The sequence below is a fragment of the Chiloscyllium plagiosum genome, chromosome 7 (genome assembly GCF_004010195.1).
Source record: "Chiloscyllium plagiosum isolate BGI_BamShark_2017 chromosome 7, ASM401019v2, whole genome shotgun sequence".
NCBI lineage: Eukaryota > Metazoa > Chordata > Chondrichthyes > Orectolobiformes > Hemiscylliidae > Chiloscyllium > Chiloscyllium plagiosum.
The window spans coordinates 43859808-43878873 of NC_057716.1; the positions used below are offsets into that span (position 1 = coordinate 43859808).

Consider the following 19066-nt stretch of genomic DNA (forward strand, 5'->3'; position numbering starts at 1 on the left):
TGACAAGGAAGTTGTGTATATTTTGATACTGATTTGGTGCTCCTTTGTCATGTAACATCCAGAAGGAGGCTGCAAACAGAAACATAGAGCATGATTTTCCCCTCCCTGAAGTTGCAGGAAAATCGGTGAACATGATAACTTAACCAAGGGAGAGTTCACAAATCAGATTCTTACTCTCAAGTTAAACTAGTGTAATGACCTTCACTTACCCTAGAAGGCAGTGTCAAAATCTCACCATCACAGGGCAAGAAGTCAAGTTATCTGGGTTTGCATCTCATTAATTTCTTCATATTCATTTCCCCTTCTCAATTAATTCATGTGAAAATTAGCAGCTCAGCGATTCCAAAGCTCACCGGTACAAAACCAAGTGGGTAGCTGTGGAGTTAGCTTCCCTGCCTCAAATCCAGGTGAATTCACAGCTGTGGCAGGAATCTTCCTCTAGTTCACACATTTAGATGCAACTGCTACAACAGCAGCAGATGCCTTGACAGTCACTGTCACGGTGGCACAGTGGTTAGCACTGCTGCCTCACAGCGCCAGAGACCCGGGTTCAATTCCTGCCTTAGGCGACTGACTGTGTGGAGTTTGCACATTCTCCCCGTGTCTGCGTGGGTTTCCTCCGGGTGCTCCGGTTTCCTCCCACAATCCAAAGATGTGCAGGTCAGGTGAATTGGCCATGCTAAATTGCCCGTAGTGTTAGGTAAGGGGTATGGGTGGGTTGCGCTTCGGCGGGGCGGTGTGGACTTGTTGGGCCGAAGGGCCTGTTTCCACACTGTAAGTAATCTAATCTAATCTACAGTCTCTTCCTGGACCCTGCAATGGCAATGTATCAGACTCGGAACATCGCGGAGGCTCAAGCATCAATTGTTCTCACAAATCGCCATTTTGCAGACAGCTGTTCTGCTCGGCACAGCAGCTGTCTGGCTGAGAATTAAAACTTTTGCAAAAGTAGAAGAGCAGCCAGCTTCTTGTTGGGAGGAACAACTTTAGAGGGAAATGTAATGGGACCTCCTGCAGGTCTGACAGTGTAAGAGGGCACCAATGAGGGAAGCTTGAGAAGTCAAATAGGCACACTGAGGAGGAAAGGATGTCAGGGAGATAGGGTGAAACAAGCAAAGCATTTCCTCCGAAGATGTGAATTGCAGGTCGAATTTCATATAAATATTTCATTTTTCTTGTCTATCCTTAGTTTCCCTTCATGTTTGCTGCTGCTAGTGGAATAAAGAATCCTTGCTTCATGATCTTTGAGCTGTCTGTGTGTTTAAGTCTCCCATTACAGTCCTGTCAGAGTTAGCAGTAAGCAGTGTCCCACAGAATAGGCATTAAGACATGGCCATCCAGGTTGAAAGGCAGCTGAGCTGGGGAGGATTGCTGGAGAATTGAAACCTGCAATGTCTTTGATGGAGCCTGGAGCTACTTTGGGATCATTGCAGGCTCAGAAATTGACAGTGGAAACCAAAGCTTTAGGCCAAACCCTGGTAGCGACACTCCATGTACACTCCTCAATGTAGGAGTGGCATTCCAGTCAGATATTTGACTTTCCAATGTGTAGGAAGGTGGACAGATTTGGAGAAAAAACTAGACACATCCAATAATTCAGTGATTGAAAATAGATTGAAGTTGCACAGCTGGTTATGGTGGTCTAGAGGCCTCACTACAAGAACACAGGTGATGTTCATAACGGTCGGAGACTGAGGGGTGACCTTATAGAGGTTTAAAAAATTATGAGGGGCATGGATAGGATAAATAGACAAAGTCTTTTCCCTGGGGTTGGGGAGTCCAGAGCTAGAGGGCATAGGTTTAGGGTGAGAGGGGAAAGATATAAAAGAGACCTAAGGGGCAACTTTTTCACACAGAGGGTGGTGCGTGTATGGAAGGAGCTGCCAGAGGAAGTGGTGGAGGCTGGTACAATTGCAACTTTTAAAAGGCATTTGGATGGACATATGAATAGGAAGGGTTTGGAGGGATATGGGCTGGGTGCTGGCAGGTGGGACTAGATTGGGTTGGAATATCTGGTCGGCATGGACAGGTTGGATTGAAAGGTCTGTTTCCATCTGTACATCTCTATGACTCTATGACATTTCTGCAAGTTTCATTGTTCGTTATTCCATGCAATAAAATGATAAATTCTTTCGACTATGGAACAGATGTTTTAGCTTTTTTTTGTAAGCTAAAATGCATGCACAAACCTTGCTGTAGCCCAGCATTCTCCTGAATGTTTGCACTAAAATGGCTCTTGTGCCAAAGATATACAATTCACATCAGGGAGCCCACTTCCTCGTCAGGCCTACTAAGTTGTCACTTATCCTAATGTAGATGTCAAACATGTGATGCTGAGGTTTGCAGGTTCTGAGGCTTTGTGAGATCTGTTTGCAGTCGAAGAGTTAAAATGAGTAATGGATCTGTGAGTGTTAGGTAGCAGAGAGAAGATGGTATCGCTTACTCTTCAGGAACATAGAAGATGACTGCCTTTCTTCTTTTTCCATGTTATTTGTGAGCACTGACTCACACTGCTATCTACACCCAGGCTGAATGGGTGTGATGTGAGGGTTGATTTGATTCGCCAAGAATTTCAGTTTTGGATCCTGTTTTGTTTGTCATTTATATAAATGCTTTGGATGAGAATATAGAAGGCATGGTTAGTAAATTTGTGGATGACACCAAAGTGAAAAGGGTTTTCTAAGATTACAAAGAGATCTTGATCAAATGGGTCAATGGGCTGAAAAATGGCAGTTCCATCTGGATAAGTGCAAGTTATGACATTTGATACAATAAACAAGGGTAGGACTTATACAATTAATGGTAGGGCCTTGGGTAGTGTTGTAGAACAGAGGGACTGAAGGGTACAGGTATATAATTCTTTGAAGTATGCATCACATATAGACAGCGTGGTTAAAAAGGCATTTGGTAAGCTTACCTTCTTTGCTCAGTCCTTGGAGTATAGAAGTTGGGAAGTCATTTTGAGGTTGTACAGGATATTGGTGAGGCCTCTTCTGGAATAGTGTGTCCAGTTCTGGTTGCTTGGTTATAGGAAGCATATTATCCAGCTAGAGATGTTTATCAGGAAGTTGCCGAGTATGGAAAGTTTGAGTTATAAAGGCTGAATATTTTGGGACTTTTTTCACTGGAGCATGAGAAGTTAAGAGGTGCCCTGATAAATGTGCCCTGATGAACTTCAAAAAGGAAAGTTCCACCCAACAAATGGGTCTGGAACATTTGATATTATCAATAAAAGAATCATTACCAATTTTGCTAATTTTACACCTCTTGGCCCATTTATTTTTTGCATCATCATTTGTTTGCATTACATCATCACACTTTTAAAGTCATTGAGTCATATAGCTGTACAGCACGGAAACAGAGACTTTGGTCTAACTCCTCCATGCTGGCCAGATATCCTAAACTAAGCTAGTCCCATTTGTGAGCAATTAGACCATATCCCTCTAAACCCATCCTCCAGATGCCTTTTAAATATTGTAATTGTACCAGCCTCCACCACTCCCTCTGACAGCTCATTCCATACACGCACCACCCTCTTTGTGAAAAAGTTGCCCCTAGGTCCCTTTTAAATTTTTCCCCTCTTACCCTAAACCTCTGCCTTCTACTTCTGGATTCTCCCACCCCAGGGAAAAGACCTTGTCTATTTACCCTATTCATGCCCCTCATGATTGTATAAACCTCTATAGGGTCACCCCTCAGCCTCTGACGCTCTAGGTAAAACAGCCCCAGCCTGCTCAGCTCTCCCTGTAGCTCAAACCCTCCAACCCTGGCAACATCCTTGTAAATCTTTTCTGAACCCTTTCAAGTTTCACAACATCCTTCCGATAGGAAGGAGACCAGAATCGCACACAGTATTCTAAAAGTGGCCTAACCAATGTCTTGTTTAGCTGCAACATGACTTCCCAACTCCTAGACTCAATGCACTGACCAATAAATGTTATTTTTTCTGCCTTCTGCCCAATTACACATCTTTATTTTTGTTCTTACTCATCACCTTCTGCCTGCTGCTGTTCTTGTTTAAAATCTGCTACATCTGCAAGGTTTTTTTTTGCAGTTCTGACAAAAGAACATTGACCTGAAAAGTTAATCGAGCTGCCTGACCTGCTGAATATTACCAGTGTATTCATGGTTGGTCTGTAACTGTTGTAGAGCCTGGGTAACTATTTAATTCAAAGACTGTGAACCCCTCTTTAACTGGAGCCATAAAAGTAGTATATTATTTTTCATGCCATGAAATTGTAACTATTTGTGTCACTCAAGCTATATGTTAATAGGGGAAGAGGAAACAACTGTTCAATTACTAGTTTTAAAAATTGATCAATATTTAAAAAGTCAAGACTTTTGTGTTGCAAACAATTAATTCATTTGATGCTGAGTTATTGCAGTGAGAAACTCCTTGGATCCCACACAGCCTTCATTCAGTATAAAGTTCTCAATATTTATCTGTGTCGTGTATCCATATTTATAGAAATAAAATTAAATGATTCAATATTACAGAATATCAAGTTCTCGTTTAATTGTAGATTAAGGGATACAAGTGTGTGAAAAAATGTGTCAGACCTAATATTTGATAATGGAATACTATTAAAGATAAAAATCACACCTTTTTTATGGATCAAGACAGGCACGCGTTGATGGATTTTCAATAATGAGTTCATTATAGTGTTCTTTTTTGTGTTTAAAAAGTTTTATGAATTTTTAAGCATACTGTAAGATTGTCCTTTCACATAAACAGAGAAGCTGACAACACAGCAGGAGCTGTTTTGGCCCAATATCGGAGTTACTGACCCCCTTGCCAGTAGGAATAATTTTTCTCCACTTATTTTGTCACAATCACTCATTTTTTAAAAATATCTTATCTGTTCTAAAGAGAACATTCACAACTTTGCCAACCACTCCTCATAACTGAAGCTACTCATCCCTAGTAACATCTTATTGAAACTTCCTGGTATCCTTTCTTAGTTCATTACAACAAGTCTGATGCCCAATGTTTTCAAAAATGTCTCTGATGAGGCCTAAGTAGTGATGTACATAAGATCACTACTTATGTACATAAGAATATGATCATTATATTCTATTCCTCAATTTAAATCCAGTTAACCCATATGTTTTTCTAACTACATTATCAGCCACCTTTAAGGATTTGTTTGAACTGATCTTAAGGTTGGGAGAAAGTGAGGTCTGCAGATGCTGGAGATCAGAGCTGAAAATGTGTTGCTGGAAAAGCGCAGCAGGTCAGGCAGCATCCAGGGAACAGGAGAATCGACGTTTCGGGCATAAGCCCTTCTTCAGGAATGAGGAAAGTGTGTCCAGCAGGTTAATTCTTCTATAATTTCCTGCTTTGTCTCTTCTTCCTTATTTTGAATTATGGTATAACATGAGCAACCTTACAGGCCTCCAGAAATACATTCAGTGAGGATTGAAAGATTATGACCAATGTCTTTGCTACTTCTATCTTTGGTTCTTTCAGCAACCTAGATGCATTCCATCTGGAGCAGGTAACATCAATTTTCAGTTGTTATTTTTTTCTTCTAAAACTCATCTCTCCTCATTTCTTGCATGATTCGGAGATGCCGGTATTAGACTGGAGTGTACAAAGTTAAAAATCACACAACATCAGGTTATAGTCAAACAGGTTAATTTGGAAGCACTAGCTTTCGGAGCACTGCTCCTTCATCGGGTAGTTGTGGTGTATAAGATCGTAGGACACAGAATTTATAGCAAAAGTTTACAGTGTGATGTAACTGAAATTATGTATTGAAAAAGACCTGGATTGTTTGTTAAGTCTCTCATCTTTTAGAATGGGCATGTTGGTTTCAGTTCTTTCCTATGTAAATACCAGAACTTTCTTAAAGTTACATTCTCAAGTGAACTTTAATAATAGGTACCAAGTTGGCCCAGATAATACATTGATGGTGTGAGGTGCCCTGTGTGAGGCTATCTGTGCCCCAATGTTCAGACTGATTCTAATCTAAAAAAGGGATTTACAGAATCTTACAGCCTTTATTTCCTGCAGCCTTTATATCAATTATCAAAGCAAAAAGCTTTTAGTGCTTTACTCACATCTCCTGTCTCTGCATGAACATTTTGTTTTGGGTCTGTAAAAGATTGAACTTTTTCTGAGATAAATATTTACACCTTTTATATGTTTACAAATTGTTTTAAGGTTCAATTCAATGGTGCCTGCTAGTATTTTGTCATAACCTTTCTGCCTCCTGAGTTAACATTTCCCATTCCCTTCTGTACTTTTCATAATCTTCCTGGTTAGGAACTGATGCTTGCACTTGACATTTGCCATGAACTATTTTAGTTTAATTATTATGCCTTTTGTCTTTCCCTTGGAAAAACATGAATCCATTCACCAAAAAGCGATAAAGAAAATGCACCTCACGTATCTGCCTGGTAACTATTGCTGTCCTTTCAGTGACTCTGAAGTAATGCAGGCTAATTTCACACTGAAAGGTGAAACCTCATTTTTTTTAATCTTAAGAATGTAGTGTATTCTTGTATTACAGAACCATATTATCATAATGCAGTAATTTTGTTTACATCTCAATGAACTGGATAAGAGCCAACTATCACGCTGTGGAGAAAACGTACTTTATTACCAGTTGCTGTCACACAAATGATTAATCATGGTATTGTAAAGGTAGAATGTAGCCTATAATAAATAGTGTTAATGAGTTATACAACAATATTATCCACCACTCAGTATTGTACATATATTACTGCTGATTACCTTGAGGTTGTCATGCAACATTAATCAAATTTTGATATATTTTCACTGAATTCATAAAATATAGTACACATGGCTCTTTATCTAAATGTGTCCACCAGCTTGTAACCTCAGGGTCTGGTTGTAATAAAGGTGGCATAGGAGGACTGACCAAAGGTGAATAATTTCCAATTGCTCCCAAGAATCTGGGTTGAGACACGGGGAAATAAGTGTACAGAGGGGTAAAAATAAATCCCAAATCTCAAGCATTTGAGTAGTTAAAGCCAAGTATTATGGGTGAGGTTAGACGAATCAAATATGTTTGTCCTGTAGAATTTAACTTGTGTTAACTGACAACCCATATGGACACACTATTGATGGTAGCATTGATTATGACAGCAGTGACTCAGTTGGGTGAAAGGTCAGAAAGTGAATAAATCACCTGGACTAAATGGACTACACCAGGATTCTGAAGGAGATAGCTGAGAGGATTGTGGAGACATTGGTGATGATCTTTCAGGAACCACTGGAGTCGAGGAGGGTCCCAAAGGTCTGGAAAATAGCTAATGTAACAGTCCTCTTTAAAAAGGCAGAGAGGCAGAAGACAGGAAACTGTAGGGCAGGTAGCCTCACCTGTGTCGTTGGAAAGATTTTAGAATCCATTATTGAGGATGGGATTGTGAAGTACTTGGAAGTGTATGATGAAATAGGGCTGAGTCAGTATGGCCTCATCAAGGGGAGGTCAAGCCTGACAAATCTGTTAGGATTCATCAAAGAGTTAATGAGCAACTTAGACAAAGGAGAGCCAGTCGATGTGATCTATTTGGATTTCCAGAAGTCCTTTGACAAGATGCTACACAGGAGGCTGCTAATTAAGATTAGAGCCCATGGTGTGAGGGGCAAGGTACAGGCATGTATAGAGGATTGTGGATTAGTGGTGCTGGAAGAGCACAGCAGTTCAGGCAGCATCCGAGGACAGGCAAAATCGACGTTTCGGGCAAAAGCCCTTCATCAGGAATAAAGGCAGAAAGCCTGAAGTGTGGAGAGATAAGCTAGAGGAGGGTGGGGATGGGGAGACAGTAGCATAGAGTACAATAGGTGAGTGGGGGAGGGGATGAAGGTGATAGGTCAGGGAGGAGAGGGTGGAGTGGATAGGTGAAAAAGGAGCTGGGCAGGTCGGACAAGTCAGGACAAGACAAGGGGACAGTGTTGTGCTGGAGGTTAGAAACTAGGATGAGGTGGGGTAAGGGGAAATGAGGAAGCTGTTGAAGTCCACATTGATGCCCTGGGGTTGAAGTGTTCCGAGGCATTGGCGCCACCTCATGCTCCCGCGAGGAAGTTGAGCAATTCATCAACTTCACCAACACATTCCACCCTGATCTTAAATTTACCTGGACCATCTCTGACACCTCCCTCCCCTTCCTGGAGCTCACCATATCCATTAATGACGACTGACCTGACACTGACATTTTCTATAAACCCACCGACTCCCACAGCTCCTGGATTACACCTCCTCCCACCTTATCTCTTGCAAAAATACCATCCCGTATTCCCAATTCCTCCGCCTCCGCCGTATCTGCTCCCAGGAGGACCAGTTCCACCATAGAACACACCAGATGGCCTCCTTCTTTAGAGACCGCAATTTCCCTTCCCACGTGGTTAAAGATGCCTTCCAACGCATCTCATCCACATCCCGCACCTCCGCCCTCACATCCCACCCTTCCAACCGTAACAAGGACAGAACGCCCCTGGTGCCCACCTTCCACCCTACCAACCTCCGCATAAACCAAATCATCCGCCGACATTCCCGCCACCTCCAAACAGACCCCACCACCAGGGATATATTTCCCTCCCCACCCCTCTCCGCCTTCCGCAAAGACCGCTCCCTCCGTGACTACCTGGTCAGGTCCACACCCCAGAGGAGTCCAAAACGAGAGGGCATACATTTAGGGCGAGAAGGATAAGATTTAAAAGGGACCTAAGGGGCAGCTTTTTCACGCAGAGGGTGATACGTGTATGGGATGGACTGCCAGAGGATGTGGTGGAGACTGGCACAATTACAACATTTAAGAGGCATTTGGATGGGTATATGAATAGGAAGGGTTTGGAGGGATATGGGCTGGGTGCTGGCAGGTGGGACTAGATTGGGTTGGGATATCTGGTCGGCATGGACGGGTTGGACCGAAGGGTCTGTTTCCATGCTGTACATCTCTATGACTCTGAGTGTGGGCAAAGAAATGGCAGTTTGTACACAATACGGGAAAATGTAAGGTAATGCACTTCGGTAGGAAGAACGGGCACAGACTGTTTTCTAATTAGGAAAAGGCTTCAGAAATCTGAAGCAAAAAGGAACTTAACAGTCCTCGTTCAGGATTCTCTTAAGGTTAACATGGAGGTTCAGTTGACAGCTAAGAAAGTAAATACAATGTTAGCATTCATTTCAAGAGAGTCAGAATACGAGAGCAGAGATATACTGCTGAGGCTGTATAAGGCTCTGGTCAGACATCATTTTGGAATATTGTGAGCAGTTTTGGGCCTTGTATCTAAGGAAGGATGTACTGGCTTGGAGGAGGTCCGGGGAAGTTTACAAGAAATGATCCTGGGAGTGAAGAGCCTGTCACATGAGGTGCAGTTGATGACTCTGGGTCTCTACTCAATGGAAATTTGAAGAAATGTGGGGAGGTCTCTGAAACTTGGGAGTACTGGGAGTCCTAGATAGAGTGGATAGGGAGAAGATGTTTCCATGAGTAGGAGAGACTATGACCTGATGGCACACCCTCAGAATGAAGGGACAACTCTTATAACTGAGATGAGGAGGAATTTCTTCAGCCTGAGGATGGTGACTCTGTGGAGCTTATTACCTCAGAAGGCTGTTGAAGCCAGGTTATTGAGGGTATTTAAGACAGAAATAAATAGGGTCTTGATTAATAAGGGGATCAAAGATTATGGGGAGAAGGCAGGAGAATGGGGTTGAGAAACACATCAGCCATGATTGAATGACACGGCAGACTCAATGGGCTAATAGCTTAATTCTGCTCCCATATCTTATTGTCTTATGGTAGTATTCTTGTTCCTGTGTCATGGGTATGGGTTCAGTTTTAATTCCAGGGCATAAGAATAAAAGTCAAGCCTGACATTCCAGTGTAGTACAACACTGAGGCAATACTGGAACGTCCGATGTTAAACCGAGGACCTATCTGCCTTCTCAAATGAATGTAAAGATCCTATTGCACTGTTTTGACGAATGGCAAGAAAGCTGTTGTTAATATTCTGGCCCATAATTCTCCCCCAAATGTCACAGAAACACATTATCGGGCCATTATTACATTGCTGATTGTGAGAGCTTGCAGTATGAAAAATGGTTGATGCATTGCATGCATTACAATAATAGCTACATTTCAAACTACATAAAGTACTTAAAGTGCTTGGGATATCAAGTAACTATGAAAGGTGCAGTATCAATACAAATGTGTTTATATCTGCTGTACAATGTGGATCTTGTTGGATGGAGGCAGAGTGAGGAACAATCAGTACTCCCAGCAGAGATGAAAACCACGTTGGAATTGAAATTTGTCTTGGACAGTGAAAGTGTGAAATATTATATTTCATAAACTCTATTGGCAAAGTATATACTGGAGTCTTATACTTTAATATTTATTTACAGAATTACAAATGAGTGTCGTACACTTCCCAACACAGCAACCACAGTTTAACTTTTCGTCTATTTAGAGGAGGCTCAAGTGTTATTACCCACATTTTGCATACCATTGCACTCAATTAGTATATAAATAATATTGCATGCTATGGTATGTGAAAAGCACTATGTAAATGTAAGTAGTTAGTGTTATAAAGAATAATAGCGAATTAACAGTCTCTTTTACACTATACCCCATTCTGTTTTCCATTGTACAGAAACTGGGTGGCATGTAAAATGGGCTGCTTGTGGGCAACAGCATATAAGAAATTTTCACCCTGTTGAATGAAAGTGAGGAAGGATTTTAGAGCAGGCAGTGAAAACAATTGAAGTTTTAAACCAAGTCTCTAGACAAATAGTCGAGAGTGGGGTGCTGGAAAAGCACAGCAGGTTAGGCAGCATCCAAAGAGCAGGAGAATCAACTTTTCGGGCAACAGCCCTTCATCCTTTTGCCTGAAACGTCGATTCTCCTGCTCCTCAGATGCTTCCTGACCTGCTGTGCTTTTCTCGCACCCCACTCTTGACTCTGTTCAATCCAGCATCTGCAGTTCTCACTTTCTCCTCTAGATGAAATAGTTTAGTAGGAAAAACAATTTCTGGCATTTTTTATACATAATCATTTGAACAAAATTAAATAAACTAAAAATATTCTCTTCAACCTTTCTCAGATAAATGAAAGAAAGTTGTGGTCATCTCAAACTTAAACTTTATGAATTTAATTAATTGACATTTATGTATGGACAATGCAGTCAATGTATATAAGTGCTAAACAGTTGTTAAGATTTGTAAAAAAATCAAGGGAATAAAAGTTTGCATTCTCATAAATGGGGCAGCACAGTGGCTCAGTGGTTAGCACTGCTGCCTCACAGCGCCAGGGACCCAGATTTGATTCCACCTTGGGGCAATTGTCTGTGTGGAGTTTGCACATTCTCCCTGTGTCTGTGTGGATTTCCTCCAGGTGCTTCGGTTTTCTCCCATACTCCGAAGATGTGCAGGTTAGGTGCATTGGCCATGCTAAACTGCCCATAGAGTCCAGGAATATGCAGGCTAGGTGGGTTAGCCATTGCAAATGCAGAGTTACAGGGAAAGGATAAGGGGGTGAGTCTGGGTGAGATGCTCTTCAGCAGGTTGGTGTGGACTCGAAGAACTGAATGGCCTGCTTCCACATTGTAGCGATTCAGTGGTTGTAAATATGTTAAAAGATCAGATATATCCATTGGCAATTTTTAAGATTGGAATGTATTCAAAATTAATTTTCCATGAAATATCCTAAAATCTTCTAACAAACTCTATGAACAGGTCCTAAAAATATCAAAATGAAATATTGCTAAAAAGGAAGACATGTTGCTGAAGCTTTAGATCTTGCTCTCTACAAGACCAATGCAAGAATGCTAAATATTGAACAATCACTACAATTTGCTTTATCGGAGAAATGGATACTGGCTAATTGGATAGTCAACATGGAATTCTAGGCTATCCAAGTTCCTAGGCAATTCAAAACAGTTGCAAAGCTTAAGCACATTCCATCTGTTTGCAGTGAACTGGGTCCTGTGTAGTCATTCCTAGCAAACATTCTTTCAGTTTGTAATACATAGATTACAGTTTGTAATACATAGATTTCAGTTTGTAATACATAGACTGTGCTCAACCAGCTTGCACTTATCAAAACCAAAGCAAAATGTCTGCTGTTTAGTTTGATTTCACAATTTGGCAATGTTTGCTGAACTATCCTAAGTGTACTAAGTAGAATTCCCTCAGTACATTAGACTGTATAGGACTAATAACCAATTTAAGAAAATCAGTTGAGCCACAATATGCATAGTGTGGCTTATTTACACTTGCTAGCAGCAACATACATTGATATGCAGTGACTCATTCTCTGAAATGAAAAGGAATATGTTCAGACCTTGCACCTGTATTAGCTTACCCAGGACTTCCCCAATGCTTTCTCCATGGCAATGCCTCAGCCTTTCGGGGGAGATGGTGACATATTGTCATTGGACTAATATTCAGTGACCGAAGCTAATCCTCTGGGGACATGGGCTGAAATCATAAAATGGCAGCTAGTGGAATTTAAATTGAATTGTTAAATCTGGAAACGAATGCCAGTTTCAGTAATGGTAACCATGAAACTATGGTTAATCATTGTAAAAACCTAATTGGTCCACTAATGTCCTTTAGAAAAGGAAATCTGCAATCCTTGTCTGGCCTGAATGTGACTCTGGATCTACAACAGTATGGTTGACTCTGAAATAGTCTAGTAATTCACTCAATTCAAGGACAGTTAGGGATGGATGATAAATGCTGGCCATATCCTATGAAAGGGGAATAAAAAAACAATGATCACTTACCAATCAGCACCCTTTTCTTCTGTAAGGTAAATTGTCATTCTTGCATCTGTCTCAATGACTGAAAGACAAAATACTTTTGGCAGCATATCTCTCTTTTCAATAATATGCAAGTTCTGTACTGTCATGCAAAATATGAAATCGGCTTAGATTTAGCTTTTCAGAATGTTAGGTGGATGCCAATGCAGAATTTCTTTGAACTATCCTAATGGTTAGATCCTTTGCCTTTCAGGCGTTTTCAAAGAAGCTCTCTTTGTCTCTCTATTTTCACAGTATTATCTGCTATGAAGAGCAAATAAAAAGTTAAAAGTAAAACCTCAGTTTTGAATTATTAAACGCCTGAGAATTCTTTTCATTTGCAGGCAGCAAACATCCCACTTGCCACTGAACTCAGTATTGATGAATTCCATTTCAATGACTTCTCTCTTGACAATGATGCTATGATCACTGCAGCCCTCAGAATGTTTATGGAGCTCGGAATGGTGCAGAAATTCAAAATTGATTATGAGGTAATTCATCCAAATACAAACAGAATGATTTATAAAATGTAAGTTTTGTGCATTATTCATTATTTATCCTACAAATGTAAAATGTGTAAGAACGAAGCCTGAATTAATTTGCTGACAGTTGACATTTAGGCCTAACAGAAATTGACTGATGAATATTGACTCCTTCTCCTCATACTGAGGTCCCTCCTCCTGACCTTTGGCAGCTCATTCCATACACACACCATCCTCTGCATGAAAAATTGCCCATTAGTTTCCTTTTAAATCTTTCCCCCTCACCTTAAACCTAAACCCTCTAGTTCTGGACTCCCCGACCCTGGAAAGGGACCTTGACTATCCCCCCTATCCATGACCCTCCTTTTAAATTGACTCTTTGTATTCTACCATCACAATTGGATTTGCAACATAGAGTGGCCATCATCAGCAGGTTGTTTTGAACGTTTCCTTTTATTCTTGATTTGTTTTACTCAAAGTATCCACTCACCCTCATACAACCTCAACTTCTCTGTTTCGCACAAAGATGGTTACTGATTTAACATGTTGTCGAATACATAATTGCTGCTCAAATGAGAAGCAAAATGTCACCATAAAATGTGCTGTTATAGTGAACTATGATAGAGGCTGGGGGAAATAACATCAATATTCTCTGAAGATTGAGAGGCAAGATCAATTTTTTTTGTGATGGAGGTGGGAATTGGCAATCAGGAATTTCCCCAAAATTGTGTGCCTACCAGGAAAGCCAGCAGATAGGGTTTGGTCTCCTGGAGGGTAGGACAGACCGAGGTGGGCTGATGCCAAGACAGAGGTAAAAACAATTACTGCAGATGCTGGAAACCAGATTCTGGATTAGTGGTGCTGAAGAGCTCAGCAGTTCAGGCAGCATCTAAGGAGCAGCGAAATCGACGTTTCGGGCAAAAGCCCTTCATCAGGAATAAAGGCAGAGAGCCTGAAGCGTGGAGAGATAAGCTAGGGGAGGGTGGGGGTGGGGAGAAAGTAGCATAGAGTACAATAGGTGAGTGGGGGAGGGGATGAAGGTGATAGGTCAGGGAGGAGAGGGTGGAGTGGATAGGTGGAAAAGGAGATAGGCAGGTAGGACAAGTCCGGACAAGTCATGGGAACAGTGCTGAGCTGGACATTTGGAACTGGGGTGAGATGGGGGAAGGGGAAATGAGGAAACTGTTGAAGTCCACATTGATGCCCTGGGGTTGAAGTGTTCCGAGACGGAAGATGATGCTTTCTTCCTCCAGGCGTCGGGTGGTGAGGGAGCAGCGGTGAAGGAGGCCCAGGACTTCCATGTCCTCGCCAGGCTCATCTCTGTTCACCGTTAACATTGACCTAGTTCTTTATTTCAGTGCAAGGACCCACCTCACACTCAGCCATTTGCACCACTGCTCCCTTCAATCCCCACCACCTCTTCTAATCTCCTTCCCTCCCTTTCAAGTTTCCTTCCATCTGCTTCAGCTCGTCTTCAATTGCCTTCAGCCCCTTCTTCACCCCCAAGCTACTTATACATTATTTACTTTACAAATAGAACTCACGTGCCCTATAATATTTGGAAGTATTTAGAAAGGCCAGACTCTGTTGAATTTTGCTTTAAAACGGTCATTTGAAAAACTTCCTCTTCAGAAGCTTACTTAATCTATCAAAACCATCAAACATACATTCCCCAATGCAGCCAAGCCCAAAAAGACGCTGCAGTGCAGAATCTATTAGTGCCTTTGAGGTTAGCCAAAAGCTCATCCGTCTATCAAAGATTTTAAACAATGCCTTAGAATCAGTGGAATTTCCTTCTGTTGCGCTATGACAGAATGTTACTTTCACTCCATTCCCATTGTTTTTGTTTTGTTTGCATTAATATCTGTTATCAGAGTAATGATCTCAAATTCTTTTGAAACCTCTTTGCCATTCTGGTTTGAACATTTTAGCACATTAAAGCGGCTATGTTAATACAAATTGTGAAACATTGGCTTTACACACTGTGTTTTATAGACTTTGTGTAGGTGGTTACTGACTGTTCGGAAGAACTACAGGATGGTTCTCTACCACAACTGGCGGCATGCATTTAATGTGTCTCAATGCATGTTTGCAATATTGACAGTGAGTATTCAATTAATACAGCAATAGATGACACCAAGTATCAAAACAAGTTATTCAGCTTTATTGAAAATATGTTCCTTTGTTTTGAACTTGATTTTATCTTTGTTGATCTAGTTAAATTTAATTTACTTGCAATGGTATTAATTTAATATAGAAAGTTCTAGAACTGTGATTGCAAATGCAATATATTGATGTTGCAGTTGAGCTTGTATATTCAGGTAAATGACTGCGTGTCCTCATTGTAATGTCACATTGCAACCATTATTATGTAAATACTAGATTTTCTGTTAGGAAGAAATTAGTTTATGATTTTGGAAGGAACAATGAGGACAAAAAGCTCTGGTGACATTTTTAAATACATTGCCAAGATATTTACTGGGATATTGCAGTCAAAATTGAAACAAGTATCTTAAAACACTGAGACTAAATTGGATCTCAAGCCTACATTATGAATTAGGGAGAGTTGTTTATTACCATATGTCAGAAGCAAATCTTCCATTCATTTGGCATAAAACATGGAAACATTCAGTAATCTACATATTGATTTTGTGGTAGTAATGACTGTGAAATAGTCAGTGTTACTCCACTAAAACTCATAGCAACCTCTGGAGTCCGTACATGTGCAGTTAAATATGCAAAATCCTTAAGTTGCTCTGGTGATTCCATGCTTCTTTAGAGACTGAAATGTTGACGTTGTCCACTGATGTTAATCAAGTAGAAACTCAACTAATGAAAGGCCATACTTGCACAATTTCTTTTTATTCATTGAGAGGATGGTGGCCCAGCAGTTATTGCCCATTCCCTTGAGAAGGTGGTGGTGAGCTGTAATCTTGAACCACTGCATCCATTTGTTAAAGGTGCATGCACAATGCTGCTAGGGAAGGAGTTCCAAGCTTTTGACCCTAAATGGTAGTGGTTGCAGGTTCAGTAGGCACTGACTGAGTTTCTGCAATGCACCTTGTAGGTGATACACACTACTGCAATTGTAGGTGATGAAAGGGCTGAATGTTTGTGGATGTGGTGTCAATCCTTTGGCCTGGATGCTGTAAAGCTTTTGAGTGTTGTAGGATGTGCACTCATCCAGGATAGTGGGGAGTATTTCTTCATATTTCTGATGTGTGCCTTGTAGACGCTGGACAAGCTCTGGGCAGTCAGGAGGTGAGTTACTTGCTGCAGGATTCCTAACTTCTGACCCTGCTGTTGTATCCATAATATCTATATGACGAGTCCAGTTCAGTTTTAGTTAATGTTATTGTAAAAAACTCTTGAAAAAGTTACAGTTTGTTGAATGATGTGTAACTGGATTCTTTTTAGTGTAATACCAAGTTCACAGTTACATCTGACAATTGTTTCTGACCTGAATCAACTAATTTCATATATTTTGGAATGCCAGATTTCTCAATACTGATTTACAAAAGAAACATTTTTAAACTATCAATCCCAAACATTTATTTTCTGAAATGTAATTACAAGTTGATTAATCAGTGCATTTTACACCTATTCCATGAAAATTATTCAATTTAATAGACTGCTAGTCTTCTTTGATGACATGTTGGATGCCTGGAAATCACTTCAATTTGGCTCTAGATTCGAACTAATGTCAGAAAAAACAAAATCCACACCATAGAATTCACTAGCTATTTGTGGGGAACTTTTACTAAAAATTGAAATGAGGGTGTTTATTTTTCCTTATACAATCAGGAAATAGATGAAAATATCAGATTCATAATGAAGAAGATCTTATTGGTCATCTATATGTGGAACCACAGGAATTAGGTGGAGGCTGGGAACTTGGGAAAATAAATACTGATGTCTTGAAAACAGTCCACATTACAGAAGACAAGGTGCTGGAGGTCTTAAAAAAAGTGTATCCCAGGATGTTGTGGGAATCTAGGAAAGAAATTGTTGGGCCCTTAGCAGAGACATTTGAATCATCTAGTCACAGGTGAAGTGCCAGAGGACTGGAGGGTGGCTAATATTGTGCCTTCATTAAAGGAAGGCTGTAAGGAGAAACCTGGGAGTTATAAACCCGTGAGTCTGACATCAATGATGGGTAAATTGTTGGAGGGGATTCTGAGATATTAGGATTGGGGGGGAGGGTGATAGATTTAAGACAGATGTCAGAGGCAGGGAGAAAGTGAGGACTGCAGATGCTGGAGATCAGAGCTTAAAAATGTGTTGCTGGAAAAGCGCAGCAGGTCAGGCAGCATCAACGGAGCAGGAGAATCGCGTTTCGGGCATAAGCGAAACGTCGATTCTCCTGCTCCTTTGATGCTGCCTGACCTGCTGCACTTTTCCAGCAACACGTTTTTAAGATGTCAGAGGCAGGTTCTTTACTCAGAGAGTGGTAAGGGCTTAGAATGACCTGCCTGCTAATGTAGTTAACTCAGTCACATTAGGGAGATTTAAACAATCCTTGGATAAGCACATGGATGATGGTGGGATAGTGTAGGGGGACGAGCATAGATTAGCTCACAGGTTGGCACAACATCGAGGGCCGAAGAGCCTATTCTGCGCTGTATTGTTCTATTTGGAGAGGAAAAGACTGTTTAGGGATAGTCGGCATGGCTTTGTGCATGGAAAATCGTGTCTCAAACTTGATTACATTTTTGAGACATGACCAAGAGGATAGATGAGGGCAGACTGTTTACGCAGAGCTTAGTAAAGCCTTTGATGTGGTTCCACATGATAGACTAGTCAGTGAAGTTAGATCACATGGGATTCAGGGACAGAAAGTGGTGGTTGAGGGTTGCTTTTCAGACTGGAGGCCCGTGGCCAGCAGCGTTCCACAGGAAATGCTGCTGGGTCCACTTTTGTTTGTCATTTATATAAACAATTTGGATGAGAATCGGGGAGGCATGGTTAGTAAGTTTGCAAATGAAACCAGAATTGGTGATATAATGGACAGTAAAGAAGGTTATGTAAGATTACAAAAGACATTTTGATCAATTGGTACAATGGGCCGAGCAGTGGCAAATGTAATTTAACTTGGGTAAATGCAAGGTGTTACATTTTGGTATGATAAACAACAGCAGGACTTATACAGTTAATAGAAGAGTTCTGGGAGTATTGTCGAACAGAGAGACCTAGGATTATTTGAACGTTGCATCACAGGTAGACAGAGTGGTAAAGAAGGTATTTGACACTCTTGCCTTCATTGCTCAGACCTTTGAGTTTAGAGTTGTAACGTCATGTTGCGGTTGCACAGGACGTAGGTGATGCCACTTTTGGAGTACTGTGTACAGTTCTGCTCACCCTGCAATAGGAAGTATATTATTAAATAGGAAAGGATGTTACCAGGATTGAAAGATTTGAATTAAAGGAGAGAGGGATCTAAGATGGCGGCTATCTGAGAAGATCACACTGCAGAGCTTCGCATTGCAGCAGGAGCAGGAGGCTGCTTTAACCCACCCAACCCAGGTCATCAGGATTTCTTGGGGTTTTGGAAAGATTGCGGAGCCCCAAGAAACATTTAAAAATTGACTTACCTGTATTTTCAGCTGTCCAGAAATGCCTAAAAAGGGAGGAGGAGCATCTGAGGCCGGGCCTGCAGCTCAGCCTGCAGCAGCCTCAGAGCAGATTACTCTCCAGGACCTGGTGAACCAGCTCTCGAAATCTTGTGAGATGTTTGGGAAACAGATTGAAGAGAAGCTGGCTCCAGTCTCTCTCATGCTGCAGAAGCATGAGCAGCAGCTGGGAGACCTGG

General features: G+C 41.2%; 1 protein-coding gene and 1 long non-coding RNA gene across 5 annotated transcripts in view; one reads left to right on the forward strand and one right to left on the reverse strand.

The window, feature by feature from the left end:
* The window catches only part of LOC122551515 (dual 3',5'-cyclic-AMP and -GMP phosphodiesterase 11A-like), a 420047-nt gene that overhangs the window by 313079 nt on the left and 87902 nt on the right, over nt 1-19066 (forward strand). For all 3 annotated transcript variants that reach the window (XM_043693532.1, XM_043693530.1, XM_043693531.1), the window contains 2 exons: nt 13120-13266; nt 15253-15360. In XM_043693532.1, the coding sequence (XP_043549467.1) occupies nt 13120-13266; nt 15253-15360 (255 nt within the window). The remainder of the gene's footprint in view (nt 1-13119; nt 13267-15252; nt 15361-19066) is intronic.
* LOC122551518 overlaps nt 1-19066 on the reverse strand; it is a 73658-nt gene that overhangs the window by 38352 nt on the left and 16240 nt on the right. The window lies entirely within an intron of this gene.